Below are 15,654 nucleotides of genomic sequence, written 5' to 3' on the forward strand. Positions count from 1 at the left end.
AGTTGCCCTTGGGTGCAGGGGCCCAAGCACTTGGGCCACATTTTACTGCTTTCCCAGGCCATAGCAGAGAGCTGTAGTCAAAGAGAAGTAGCTGGGACTAGAACCAGTGGCTATATGGGATGCCAGTGCCACAGGTGGAAGATTAACCTACTGTGCCATGGCACCGGCCCCACAATTCTCTTGAAAACAGAAACATTTATTCCTGAGTCTTTTGATGAGCTAGGCCAATGAAGTCCTGACAGGGCACATATGTCTCTAGAATTAGAGGAGTGCTCATCATTCTCATACTGTGTTCTGTTGCTGTTCAGCCTGTGACAGTGACATGTAAATAAAAAACCAGATATTCAGCATGTGGTTACCCCACAAGGAGTCTTATCTTGTCTGCATCTGAATAATTTTGATAGCCAGGTGTGTTTTTTTTTTTTTTTTTTTTTTGGACAGGCAGAGTGGGCAGTGAGTGAGAGACAGAGAGAAAGGTCTTCCTTTTGCAATTGGTTCACCATCCAATGGCCGCCACAGCTGGTATGCAGCAGCTGGCGCACCATGGTGATCTGATGGCAGGAGCCAGGTGCTTCTCCTGGTCTCCCATGGGGTGCAGGGCCCAAGCAATTGGGCCATCTTCCACTGCTTTCCCAGGCCACAGTAGAGAACTGGACTGGAAGAGGGGCAGCCGGGACTAGAACCAGTACTCATACTGGATGCTGGCACCACAGGCAGAGGATTAACCTCTGCACCACATCACCAGCCCCAAGTACATGAAGAATTTAGAACAGAAAATCTACCAACCTCATGGAGTTTATCTCCCTTTCAAAACTTTTAATAACCTTTGGGATGGAGAATGCTAATTTAAGGTACTGTAATTAAGTTCACACAAACAAAAGATGTTTTAGGATGTTTTCCTTCATTATTTAAGTTAGATACTGTTAGGAAATTCTAGATTATTTGGGGATAAATTGTAATTTCTTTTCACAAGTGTATTTGAGTAGAAACACAAGCTTTCATAATAAATTATGTTTAAAACATATGCTTATGTATGTTTTGTATTAAAATAACAGCATTTTATGAAGTTTAGATACATCTTGTTCAATACAAGCCTATACTTTTTTAAGTTTTATTTAAAAAGAATCTTTGTATTCATTTTTTTTAACGCAGCAAATTCCGGTGACACAGTAAGTCCATAATTTCCCACAAAATTCATAAACTTAACAACTGAGTATCTTAAGTCTTATAAATCTTCTGAATCATTCATAGTTATGCACTCGATGGAACGTACTCCTCAGCAGCTGAGAAGAATCTTAACTTAAAAGCACCAACTCTTCAGGCATCTCTACAGACCTCCATTTTTCATTCCCTAAGACATGCAGTCAGACTGCTGATGCAGCAAATACCAATTCGCCTTAAGCTGAATGGATAAGAAAAAGCATTTGGGAAACCAACATTCTTAATATTAAGTCTGAAAGCATTTCTACCTCTTTACTGAATGACTTTCCCTTCTGTCAATGTTAAACTCTAATGAATAAAAATTGTGTTTTGAACATAATTTTTTCAGGTTAATCTAGCACTTTAGGACATTTGTATTTGTTTTATAAGCCTTAAGGAAAACAAAAAGATAATCTCTAATCTAGACAATTCTGGACTCTTTCATTAGATTTAGAATTTTACAGCAAAGTAATATGATGTGTCCAAATAGTATGCCTTTTAAAAACTTCTCTTCATGTATGTAAATTAATAAAGCTTATTTCCAATATATATTTTCTGTATTTTCATTTGCTGAAGCAGGGTTCAAAGGGTGTTTTTAGGATCTTGCCAACATCAGCCCTATGTACCCATAAATTATTGGAGCCATTAAATGGACAATAAAAACTGGTTGAGGCTACTGATGAATGCTTCAAAAGGAATCTGAATCTTTTCCAGGTGTCTTTTTAGGCCATTAAGGTGATTGATAATATCCCAAATCCCTGTAGTTTGGAACATACACCCTAGCGGTTTGGACCCTACACTTTAGCCAATCATTTTAAAAAGCATCACCCCCAAAGCCATCTAACCACCTTTACTAGGTCTATTCCCACCACTGGATTTACTAATCAATTTTAAGAGATGTTCTTTAAATTCCCGCAGAATGAGACGATTTGCTGAATGGTGCTATAATATGTAGAATGTCTCTGAAAACTCTATATAAACCCCACAAAGTATATGGGATGGGTCCTCATCAGATGACCACTGTGATGATTGGAGGAGTGGACCCTAGATCAAGCTAGAACAATAAACCTCTTTGCTTTTGTATCATTGAAGTCTCTCATTGGGATAATTGAGTCCCATCCAAGTTCGGTCTAACAAAAAGAGAGTCGACCTCTGCCATGTGCTAGTTCACTCCCCAAATGGCCACAATGGCCAGAGCCGTGCTGATCTGAAGCCAGGAGCCAGGAAATTCTTCCAGGTCTCCCACATGTGTGCAGGGGCCTAAGGACTTGGGCCATCTTTCTACTTCTTTCCCAGGCCAGAGCAGAGAGCTGAGTCAGAAGTGAGCAGCTGGGACTTGAACTGGAGCACATATGGTGTGTCAGCACTGTAGGCCAGGGCTTTAACCTGCTGCACCACAGTGCCAGCCCCCAACTATTAATAAGAGCTCCTAACTGACCTGTTAATTTTGATAAAAAATTTATGACACTCATGAGTTTTATTATGAATCTTCATTCTAGTTTGCATGGCATATAAATGACCCCCTTGGTGAAATACATAATGATCAAACAATGGCTGCCAACAAACACACCTCAGATCAACTTGAGCAACTATCCAGTAATAAGCCACCAAAGGGCCCTACTTGTCATGCTGCTGAACCTTCAGGTGATGCTGTATTTCTTTCATTTTTAAAATTATTTTATTTTTTTTATTTTGACAGGTAGAGTTATAGAGAGAGAGAGAGAAAGGTCTTCCTTCTGAATGTTGTTGGTATTTTGATTGAGATCATGTTGAATCTGTAAATTGCTTTTGAGGGGCTGGCACTGTGGAATAGTAGTTTGAGCCTCTGTCTGTGGCATTGGCATCTCATATGGATGCCAGTTTGGGTCCCAGCTGGTCCTCTGATCCAGCTCTCTGCTCATGGCATGGGAAGGCAGAGGAAGATGGCCCAAGTGCTTGGGCTCCTGTATCCACATAGGAGATGAGGAGGAAGCTCCTAGCTCCTGGGTTCAGATCAGCCCAGCACCAGCCATTACAGCTATTTGGAGAATTAACCAACAGTTAGAAGGCATTGCTTTTTGTCTCTCCGTCTCTCTGTCTATAACTTCTTCTCAAATAAATAAATGATTGTAAAAGTAAAATTAAAAATAATTTCTATTGGTAGAATGGGAATTTTGATGATATTTGTTCTTCCAATTTATGAACATCAAAGATTTTTCCTTTTTTTGTGTTTTCTTTTTTTTTCTTTAATGTTTTGTAATTTTCCTTATAGAGATCTTTCACACCCTTGACTAAATTTATTCCAAGGTAATAAAAAATTTTATGGTTATCGAGAATGGCACTGTTCTGATAAGTTATTTTTCAGCCATGGCATTTTTGTGTATATAATGGTTATTGATTTTTGTGTGTTGATTTCATATTTTATAACTTTGCCAAACTTTCTTGTGAGTTTCAATAATCTCTTGGTGGAGTCTTTTGGTTTCCCAATATTTAGGATCATGTCATCTGCAAACAAATTATTGGACTTTCTCCTTTCTAATTTGTTTTCCTTTGATTTCTTTTTCTTGCATTATTGCCATGGCTAAAACTGTCAGTAGTGTATTGAACAGCAGTAGTGAGGGAGAGCAACTTTGGTTTCAGATCTTAGTGGAAATGCTTCCATGATTTCCATTCAATATGATGTTGGTTGAAGATTTGTCATATATTGCCTTGATTGTGATAAGGAATGTTCCTTCTATTCCCAACTTGCTTAAGGTTTTTATAATGAAAGGCTGTTTTTGATCAAATACTTTCTCTTCATCTATTGATCATCATGTGGTTTTTATTCTTTAGTTTGCCAGTGTCACATATCACATTTATTGATTTGCATATGTTGAACTATCCCTGCATACCATAGGTACATTCCACTTGGTCCAGGTAAATTATCTTTATGATCTGTTGTTGGATTTTATTAGCTAGTATTTTGTTGAGAATTTTGGGATCTGTGGTTATCAGAGATATTGTTCTTTAATTCTCTTTCTCTATTGTATCATTTTCTGGTTTAGAAAATAAGGTGACACTGGCCAAACAGAAGGAGTTTGGGAATACTCTTCTCTTTCAATTGCTTTGAATAGCTTAAGAAGTATTGGAATTAGTCTTTTTTTTTTTTTTTTTTTTTTTTTTGGACAGGTAGCATGGACAGTGAGAGAGAGACAGAGAGAAAGGTCTTCCTTTGCCATTGGTTCACCCTCCAATGGCCGCCGTGGCCAGCACGCTGAAGCCGGTGCATCGTGCTGATCCAAAGCTGGGAGCCAGGTGCCTCTTCTGGTTTCCCATGGGGTGCAGGGCCCAAGCACATGGGCCATCCTCCACTGCACTCCCAGGCCATAGAAGAGAGCTGGCCTGGAAGAGGGGCAACTGGGACAGAATCCGGTGCCCCAACTGGGACTAGAACCTGGTGTGCCAGTGCCACAGCTGGAGGATTAGCCTATTGAGCCACGGTGCTGGCCAATTAGTTCTATTTTTAAAAGTCTGGTAGAATTTAGCAGTGAAGCTTTCTGGTCTTGGGCTTTTCTTTGGAGGGTTTTTGTTACTGATTCAATATCTGTTTCGGTTTTTGGTTTGTTTAGGTTTTCTATATGTCTTCATGGCTCATTTTTTTTACCTAGCATGTGTCTTGATTTCTTCCAGGTTTTCTAATTTGTTGGTCATTGCATGTGATACCCACATTCTATATTGCAGTGCTAATCTAAGTTTTCAGTGTTTCACTTCCATAGTAGTTTCCTGCTTAATATCTCTGAGAAGCATAGGGTAGTGGCTCAAATTCTTCAGTTCCTTTCACCTATGTGCAAGATCTACTACTTATTATGGGACCTGAGAGCCTGGTCCAGCCATAGCTGTTGCAAACATTTAGAGAGTGAACCAACATAAGCAAGACCTCTCTTCCTCTCTCTCCTCACCCACTTTCTGTGTGTTTCTCTGCCCTTTCTAAAATCATTTTAAAAGTTATGTACTTCTTTATTTGAAAGTCACAGTTAGAGAGAGAGAGAGAGAGAGAGACATAGAGAGATCTTCCATCATCTGTTTCACACCCGTGGTTTCTCCAATGGCCGGTGTAGGGCCAGGTTGAAACCAGGAGCGTCTTTTGAGTCACCCATGGGGGTGGCAGGAGCCCAAGTACTTGGGCCATCTTCCACTCTATCAGGCCATTAGCATGAAGCTAAATCAGAAGTGGAACAAGTGTGACTTGAACTGGTGCCTATATAGGATGCCAGTATAACAGATGGCAGCTTTGCATACTGCAGCACACCGTCCTCCTCTCTGCCTTTCAAATAAACAAATCTTTAAAAAAGAAATGAAAATGTCCTTAAGATAGTAAAAGTCATCATGATTGAGCACTGAGGAATCTATTGAAATGATTACATTTTAAAAGATTTATTTATATATTTGAAAGGCAGTGTTAGAGTGAGAAAGGGAGAGACTGATTTTCCTTCTGGTTTGTTCTCCTCCAAAATGGCTGCAATGACTGGGGCTAGACCAGGCTGATCTCATGAGATAGGAGCTTCTTCCAGATATCACATGGGTTCAGGGGCCCAAGCATTTGGGCAAGCCTTTGCTGCTTTCCCAGACACATTAGCAGGGAGCTGGATAAGTTTGGAGCATCAATATCTATGACATCTTCCTTGCAGTACAAGGATATAGAGCCCATCTGGCACAATTAACGTCCTATATATGGGTGGGCCAAGTATAACAGCTTCCAACTCTCAAGGTTTGGACTAGATGGGTTCTGAGGAATCGTGTTATAACAGATATTAATCCATAATTCTTGGTTTAAGCTTTTGTTAGCAGATAATGCTGTGACTACTTTGGGTCTCTGGATTGTCACCAGTGAAGGCATCCAGATTAATAGTAATGAAATCAACAGTCAGTAGAATGGTGTCCAGCTGAATTTAAATGGTTTTTCTTTATTATTGTTAGAATAGTGACCTCCTGCTGTACCCTGGCATCTGGACATAGACAGCAGACATTGGAAGCCAAATGGAGTATGCCAAGTTTGGGTCCATCATCTATTAAGGAGGCCTTAGTAGCCATTCTCATGTTTTACTGTTCTATATCCATCGCCAAAGTCCTACTAGATAACAAGGTTTGGAGAATCACAGGCTCAAGGTGTGTAGGTGACTGTTTTTCCAGTCTAGCACAATTAATAGAAATCTAATATAATTTTACTGGCACATAGCAAGGTTCCAAGAGAGGTTATTCCTTGCATCACAGCCCTTGAGAAGTAGTGGATATCACAAATGATCCAGAGAATTTAGAAGGCATATGATCTCCATGAGTGAAGAAGTCACTGAGAGCACTAAGGATAGTGCCTACAGAATTCAATTTGACTTTTCATTGGAAGGAGGGGGATATAAGCTGGACTGATTTGTAGCATCCATGACAGTTAATTTTTTAAATGAGGCATGCATTGCACCAAAACCCAGGAAGGACTAAAAGGTATTAGCATTGTATGTTCTTCACAAGTGTGTCAAATAGTCTCATGAAGGGAGGAAGCCATCAATGTGATATATTCTTGTGCTCCTGATAAAAGCTGGGTACAGTTAAATTCTTTGCAAAAATTATGTTTGATGGCCAAGTCAATGAGATACTCATGTATACCCTAGAAAAAGTGTCTTTCCAAAGTGAAGGCAAACTAGACTGAGGAGCTGTTGGAAAAACTTTGAGCAAAAACACATTTGCCACTTTTGTAATAGTTAAGACAGGTCATTTATCTACTAAGAGGCATGAGATATGTTAATATTAGATATAAAGTATGGTGAACATAATGGCATATAGCATTAAGATTTTAGTAATCTACCATGAGATGGATGCCATTTACTTTTTTCCAGATTCAACAGGTAAAATTGGGCTGCCAAGTGGGAAACAGCTGGAATAATCACCTTTTTGTTTATTAAGTTTAATGTAATACATTTTAATGCATGAAGACACTGAGTTTCCTTTTATTATGTCATCTTAATTATTTTAGTTTGGGACCTGTGGAGTGTTATTTTCCCTAGTTAAGTTGTAGCTTAAAATTTTTATTTTAATAATTACTTGCTGTGTTAGGCCATCTCTCCCACCTGTGGGAATTTTTGAGTACATCTGACTATTGGAAATTTAGGTAATACTATAGTTAAAATGAGATGTACCAAATAAATAATTTTTTTCTTCTGATACATATTTTGGAACTTTTCTAAAATGATATTAGCACCCTGTTTAAATTTAGGGGGATTCCCTGGGTAAGACTGTTATTTGAGCCACATTACTGATTTCTTCTATGAAAATCTGTGAATAAGTGCATCTAGAACCTGGAAAAGTTGATGTCTTATGCTGAAGAGACATAAGAATCAATGTCTTTTTATCTTTTTTTAATTATATAATTTACAAATAAGTTTTAGATGACTAAAAGGATGAAATTATGTACTTTTCAGAAATTTATACCTATATACAACTATAATTCATATATTTTACATTTTCTTTCTTTAGGTTTTTAAGACTTCTTAGGGCTGGCACTTGGTGTAGGCAGAGGCCCACACACTTGGGCCATCTTTTGCTGCTATTTTCCCAGGTTCAATAGCAGGGAGCTGGATCAGGAGTGGAGAGACTGGGACACAAACTGGCACAAATATGGGATACCATTCCCATCTAGTAAAACTTGATCAGATAACACTGGTTGCTTCTATTAGTGATAAGTAGCTCAAGCTTGACCTCAAATTTAGTCCTTGTAGGATCCTGAATTAGTTTCAGTCTGTGATCCTCACTCTCTTTATATCTTAGGGACTATATTTTTCATTATTGATTTAGTAAAATCAAGTGTCAGAGCTCCTATTTCTAAGTGCTTGAAATTAGAAATGCTGGTCAGAAGGTGTATTTAGGGTTTGGTGCCATGGCTCACTTGGTTAATCCTCCACCTGTGGCACCGGCGTCCCATATGGGCACCAGGTTCTACTCCTGGTTACTCCTCTTCCAGTCCAGCTCTGTGCTGTGGCCAGGGAAGGCAGTGGAGGATGGCCCAATTGCATGGGCCCCTGTACCCCCATGAGAGACCAGGAAGATGCACCTGGCTCCTGGCTTTGGATCAATGCAGCGCTGGTGACAGCGGCCATTTGGGGAGTGAACCAGCACAAGGAAGACCTTTCTGTCTCTCTTTTACTGTCTATAACTCTACCTGTCAAATAAAAACAAAGGTGTATTTAAAATCAGTGAGAGAAAATGAATTATAAAAGATCAATCAACAACAATTGAGTGTTGTGTGCTGCCTTCCCACTTTCTTCTCAGGAATCCCCACAGAATTTTCCAGCATAATTCTAAAATCAGCAACTCCTGCTGTCAGAAGTGTGTGGCTACCACTATGGGGAGCAATAATTTTTAGAAAGGACAAGGGAATTCACTATTTCAGGATACTATTCTTGTTTGATGCCTACAACTTCATTTTCTGTTTACACTGTATGATGCTGGGAACTAAGTAATAATTTTATTCTGGGTCTGAGGTGAAGTTATGTAAGATTGAAGTTCAAGACTGAGGTCCTTCAATTTGCAGAATGAAGTCACTGAAAGGCAATTACCAGATAAGTGCTGATACAGGCATTTGCATGGCACAATTCATACACTATACATAGAAAAAATGACCAGTAGCTGTGGGCCATCAGTCAATGGCCCATGAGACCATCACTCAAATCCTCAAGAGTTTGTCTATAATTTCATGGCAATTCTCATTAGACTAGTTTCATACAAGATGGCCGTGGGAGGAGTAAAAGCAGGAGCTCCGTGACACCCTAATATTTGTCTCTTGCCTAATTTGTGTCAGAAACTACTACTTAAGTGCAGTGTTTTTTAAAATATAGCTTTGTTAAAAATATACAGATAACTGGATGTGATAGATAGATGAATTTCAGGATGTTTTGGGTAAAGAATATTCACAAAGATTTTTCAAGGCATTCACCCTGTTTTCCAGCCATATTAATGTACCAAATTATTACTATTTTACTGTAAAATATGATCCATTGATGGTCCACAAATTATTTTAATAGGTAAGATCAAGCATCATTTTAAAGGATTAAAAATGATTTATTCAGGATATTATTTTCTTCTTTAAACACTATTTTTTTTATTTTTTTTTTTACTTTTTCTTTTTTAACTTTTATTTAATGAATATAAATTTCCAAAGTACGATTTATGGATTACAATGGCTTCCCCCCCATGCCGTCCCTCCCACCCACTACCCTCCCCTTTCCCACTCCCTTGCCCCTTCCATTCACATCAAGATTCATTTTCGATTATCTTAATATACAGAAGATCAGCTTAGTATACATTAAGTAAGGATTTCAACAGTTTGCTCCCACACAGAAACATAAAGTGAAAAATAATAGATGATTTTTTTTAAATGATGATGAAATCAGATCAGACCTATTGTCATGTTAATCCCAGTGAGAGTCAAGTTGGGAGTTGATAATTTCTTTCTTTCTTTTTTTTTTTTTTTTTTGTTTTACAGAGGATCAGTTTAGTATACATTAAGTAAAGATTTCAATCGTTTGCACCCCCATAGAAACACAAAGTGAAACATATTGTTTGAGTACTCGTTATAGCATTAAATCTCAATACACAGCACATTAAGGACAGAGATCCTACATGAGGAGTAAGTGCACAGTGACTCCTGTTGTTGACTTTACCAATTGACACTCCTGTCTATGGCATCAGTAATCTCCCTATGCTCCAGTCATGAGTTTCCAAGGCTATGGAAGCCCCTTGAGTTCTCTGACTCTTATCTTGTTTAGACAAGGTCATAGTCAAAGTGGAGGTTCTCTCCTCCCTTCAGAGAAAGGCACCTCCCTCTTTGAAGACCTGTTCTTTCCACTGGGATCTCACTCGCAGAGATCTTTTGCCAGAGTGTCTTGGCTTTCCATGCCTGAAATACTCTCATGGGCTTTTCAGCCAGATCTGAATGCCTTTAGGGCTTATTCTGAGGCCAGAGTGCTATTTAGGACATCTGCCATTCTATGAGTCTGCTGAGTATCCCACTTCCCATGTTGGATCACTCTCCCCTTTATTCTATCGGTTAGTGTTAGCAGGTACTAGACTTGTTTATGTGCTCCCTTTGACTCTTAGTCCTTTCATTATGATCAATTGTGAACTGAAATTGATCACTTGGAATAGTGAGATGGCATTGGTACATGCCACCTTGATGGGATTGAATTGGAATCCCCTGGTCTGTTTTTAACTCTACCATTTGGGGCAAGTCAGCTTGAGCATGTCCTGAATTGCACATCTCTTCCCTCTCTTATTCCTACTCTTATGTTTAACAGGGATCACATTTCAGTTAATTTTTAACACTTAAGAATAACTGTGTATTAATTACAGAATTAAACCAGTCATATTAAGTAGAACACACAAAAAAACTACTAACAGGGATAATGTATTAAGTTGTTCATTAACAGTCAGGGCTATGCTGATCAAGTCACCGTTTCCCATAGTGTCCATTTCACTTCAGGAGGTTTCCTTTTTGGTGTTCAGTCAGTTGTCACCGATCAGGGAGAACATATGGTAATTGTCCCTTTGGGATTGGCTTATTTCACTCAGCATGATGTGTTCCGGATTCCTCCATTTTGTTGCAAATGACTGGATTTCGTTGTTTCTTACTGCGGTATAGTATTCTAAAGAGTATATGTCCCATAATTTCTTTATGCAGTCTACCGTTGATGGGCATTTAGGTTGGTTGCAGGTCTTAGCTATTGTGAATTGAGCTGCAATAAACATTAGGCTGCAGACCGCTTTTTTGTTTGCCAATTTAAATTCCTTTGGGTAAATTCCAAGGAGTGGGATGGCTGGGTCGAACGGTAGGGTTATCTTCAGGTTTCTGAGGAATCTCCAGACTGACTTCCATAGTGGCTTGACCAGTTTGCATTCCCACCAACAGTGGGTTAGTGTCCCTTTTGCCCCACATCCTCGCCAGCATCTGTTGTTGGTAGATTTCTGAATGTGAGCCATTCTAACCGGGGTGAGGTGAAACCTCATTGTGCTTTTGATTTGCATTTCCCCAATTGCTAATGACCTTGAACATTTTTTCATGTGCCTGTTGGCCATTTGGATTTCCTCTTTTGAAAAATGTCTATTGAGGTCTTTTGCCCATCTCTTAAGTGGGTTGTTGGTTTTGTTTTTGTGGAGTTTCTTGATCTCTTTGTAGATTCTGGTTATTAACCCTTTATCTGTTGCATAGTTTGCAAATATTTTTTCCCATTCTGTCGGTTGTCTCTTCACTTTCCTGACTGTTTCTTTTGCAGTACAGAAACTTCTCAATTTGATGCAATCCCAAGTGTTAATTTTGGCTTTGACTGCCTGTGCCTCCCGGGTCTTTTCCAGAAATTCTTTGCCTGTGCCAATATCTTGAAGGGTTTCTCCAATGTTCTCTAATAACTTGATGGTGTCAGGTCATAGATTTAGGTCTTTAATCCATGTTGAGTGGATTTTTGTGTAAGGTGTAAGGTAGGGGTCTTGCTTCATGCTTCTGCACATGGAAATCCAGTTTTCCCAGCACCATTTATTGAATAGACTGTCCTTACTCCAGGGATTGGTTTTAGATCCTTGATCAAGTAGAAGTTGGCTGTAGATGTTTGGGTTGATTTCTGGTGTTTCAATTCTGTTCCATTGGTCTATCCATCTGTTTCTGTACCAGTACCATGCTGTTTTGATTACAACTGCCCTGTAGTATGTCCTGAAATCTGGTATTGTGATGCCTCCGGCTTTGTTTTTGTTGTACAAGATTGCTTTAGCTATTCAAGGTCTCTTGTGCCTCCATATGAATTTCAACACCAATTTTTCCAGATCTGAGAAGAAGGTCTTCGGTATCTTGATTGGGATTGCATTGAATTTATAAATTGCTTTTGGGAGAATGGACATTTTGATGATATTGATTCTTCCAATCCATGAGCATGGAAGATTTTTCCACTTCTTGGTATCCTCTTCTATTTCTTTCTTTAAGGTTTTGTAATTTTCATCGTAGAGATCTTTAACGTCCTTGGTTAAGTTTATTCCAAGGTATTTGATTGTTTTTGTAGCTATTGTGAATGGGATTGATCTTAGAAGTTCTTCCTCAGCCATGGCATTGCCTGTGTATACAAAGGCTGTTGATTTTTGTGCATTGATTTTATACCCTGCTACTTTGCCAAAATCTTCTATGAGTTCCAATAGTCTCTTAGTAGAGTTCTTTGGGTCCCCTAAATAAAGAATCATGTCATCTGCAAAGAGGGATAGTTTGAGTTCTTCCTTCCCAATTTGTATCCCTTTAATTTCTTTTTCTTGCCTAATAGCTCTGGCTAGAACCTCCAGAACTATATTGAATAGCAGTGGTGAGAGTGGACATCCCTGTCTGGTACCAGATCTCAGTGGAAATGCTTCCAACTTTTCCCCATTCAATAGGATGTTGGCTGTGGGTTTTTCATAGATTGCTTTGATTATATTGAGGAATGGTCCTTCTATACCCAATTTGCTTAGAGTTTTCATCATGAACGGGTGTTGTATTTTATCAAATGCTTTCTCGGCATCTATTGAGATAATCATATGGTTTTTCTTCTGCAGTCTGTTAATGTGGTGTATCACATTGATTGTCTTGCACACATTAAACCATCCCTGCATACCAGGGATAAATCCCACTTGGTCTGGGTGGATGATCTTTCTGATGTGTTGTTGTATTCTATTGGCGAGAATTTTATTGATGATTTTTGCATCTATGTTCATCAGGGATATTGGTCTGTAATTCTCTTTCAGTGTTGCATCTTTTTCCGGCTTAGGAATTAAGGTGATGCTGGCTTCATAGAAAGAATTTGGGAGGATTCCCTCTTCTTTGATTGTTCTGAATAGTTTGAGAAGAAATGGGATTAGTTCTTCTTTAAATGTCTGGTAGAATTCAGCGGTGAGTCCATCTGGTCCTGGGCTTTTCTTTGTTGGGAGGGCCTTTATTACTGTTTCACTTTCTGTCTCAGTTATGGGTCTGTTTAGGTTTTCTATGTCTTCCTGGTTCAATTTAGGTAGGTTGCATGTGTCCAGGAATCTATCCATTTCTGATAGGTTTCCCTGTTTGCTGGCATACAAGACCTTGTAGTAATTTCTGATGATTCTTTTTATTTCTGTGGTGTCTGTTGTTACGTTTCCTTTTTCATCTCTGATTTTATGGATTTGGGTCTTTTCTCTTCTTTTTTTAGTTAGTTGGGCCAATGGGGTGTCAATTTTGTTTATTTTTTCAAAAAACCAGCTCCTCGTTTGGCTGATTTTTTGTAATGTTTTTCTTGATTCAATCCTGTTGATTTCTTCTCTGATTTTAATTATTTCTCTTCTCCTACTAGATTTGGGTCTGGTTTGCTGTAGGTTTTCTAGATCCTTGAGGTGAATTGAAAGCTCATCTATTTGGTGCCTTTCCAATTTCTTGATGTAGGCACCTATTGATATAAACTTTCCTCTTAACACTGCTTTTGCTGTATCCCATAAGTTTTGGTATATTGTGCTGTTATCCTCATTTACCTCCAGAAAGTTTTTGATTTCTCTTTTGATTTCTTCTATGACCCATTGTTCATTCAGGAGCATGTTGTTCAATCTCCATGTGTTTGCGTATGCTCTAGGGATTCCTGAGTTGCTAATTTCCAACTTCATTGCACTATGGTCTGAGAAGCTGCATGGTATGATTCTAATTCTTTTGAATTTGCTGAGACTTGCTTTATGGCCTAGTATGTGGTCAATCCTAGAGAAGGTTCCATGTACTGCTAAGAAGAATGTAAAATCTTTAGCTGTAGGATGGAAAGTTCTGTATATATCTGTTAGATCCATTTGGGCTATAGTGTCATTTAAATCTACTGTATCCTTGTTGATCTTCTGTCCTATTGATCTGTCTATTTCTGAGAGTGGAGTATTGAAGTCCCCCAGTACTATTGTATTGGGGTCTAAGTCTCCCTTTAAGTCCGTTAACAAATCTTTTAGATAAACCGGTGCCCTGTAGTTAGGTGCATATACATTGATAATTGTTATATCTTCCTGTTGAATTGATCCCTTAATCATTATGTAGTGTCCCTCTTTGTCTCTCTTAATGGTTTTTGTGGTAAAGTTTATGTTGTCTGAAATTAAGATGGCTACGCCTGCTCTTTTTTCATTTCTGTTGGCATGGTATATCTTTTTCCAGCCTTTCACTTTCAGTCTGTATGGATCTTTGTTGGAAATCTGTGTTTCTTGTAAGCAGCAAATAGATGGGTTTTGTTCCTTAACCCAATCAGCCAGTCGGTGTCTTTTAACTGGACAGTTCAGGCCATTCACGTTCAATGTGACTAATGATAAGTGGTAACTTTGCCCTGCCATTTGCCAAAGATAAGTTCTAATATATGCTTTGAATTCCCTGTGATCTTTTGCTGTGAGCTTTCCTTCCTTGGTTTCCTTCCTTTACCTTCTTTCATATTGATGACCGTGTTTCTTTGTTTCTGTGTGTAACACATCTTTAAGCATCTTTTGCAGGGCTGGATGAGTGGCAACAAATTCTTTCAATTTCTGTTTGCTATGAAAAGTCTTTATTTCACCTTCATTCACAAATGATAGCTTTGCAGGATATAATATTCTGGGCTGGCAATTTTTCTCTCTTAGTACCTGGGCTATATCTCGCCATTCCCTCCTAGCTTGTAGAGTTTCTGATGAGAAGTCAGCTGTGAGTCTGATTGGAGATCCTCTGAGAGTAATGTGACGTTTCTCTCTTGCACATTTTAGGATCTTTTCTTTATGTTTCACTGTGGAGAGTTTAATTACAACGTGTCGTGGTGAGGATCTCTTTTGGTCGTGTTTATTAGGGGTTCTGTGGGCTTCCTGTACTAGGATTTCTCTGTCCTTCTCCAAACCTGGGAAATTTTCTGCTAATATCTCACTAAAAAGGCCTTCTAATCCTTTCTCCCTCTCCATGCCTTCAGGAACTCCTAGAACCCGAATGTTGGGTTTTTTAATAGTATCCTGAAGATTCCCGACAATATGTTTTAGATTTCTAATTTCCTCTTCTTTTCTTTGGTCTGACTGTATCCTTTCCTGTTCTTTGTATTCTAAGTCCGATATTCTCTCTTCTGCTTCACCCATTCTGTTTGTAAGGCTCTCTATTGTGTTTTTCATTTGATCTATTGAATTCTTCACTTCAGTCACTATCCCAGTTTCCTGTTGTACTAGTTGTTTCATTTCATTTTGATTCTTCCTTAATATTTCATTTTCACGAGAGAGATTTTCTATCTTGTCCATTAAGGATTTCTGTAGTTCAAGAATTTGTTTTTGAGAATTTCTTAATGTTCTTATCAATTTTTTGAGATCTGCTTCTTGCATTTCTTCTATGTCATCATCCTCATAATCTTGAATTGGGGTGTCTTTCATTTGATGGCTTCATGGTGACTTCCTTGTTTTTATTACCTTGGTTTTTGCATTTGTTATTTGGCATATTGGAGATATTTGGTT

The 15,654-nt window shown here is 38.6% G+C and overlaps 1 protein-coding gene across 1 annotated transcript in view; it reads left to right on the plus strand.

Annotated features, from left to right (window-relative positions):
* LOC103346414 (zinc finger protein 665-like) overlaps positions 1–15,654 on the plus strand; it is a 52,647-nt gene that overhangs the window by 12,764 nt on the left and 24,229 nt on the right. Inside the window, 1 exon segment of the mRNA XM_070067838.1 lies at positions 2,700–2,844. Coding sequence (XP_069923939.1) covers positions 2,716–2,844 — 129 coding nt within the window. The 5' untranslated portion in view covers positions 2,700–2,715.

Source organism: Oryctolagus cuniculus, unplaced genomic scaffold, assembly GCF_964237555.1.
Source record: "Oryctolagus cuniculus unplaced genomic scaffold, mOryCun1.1 SCAFFOLD_115, whole genome shotgun sequence".
In the NCBI taxonomy this organism is placed as follows: Eukaryota; Metazoa; Chordata; class Mammalia; order Lagomorpha; family Leporidae; genus Oryctolagus; species Oryctolagus cuniculus.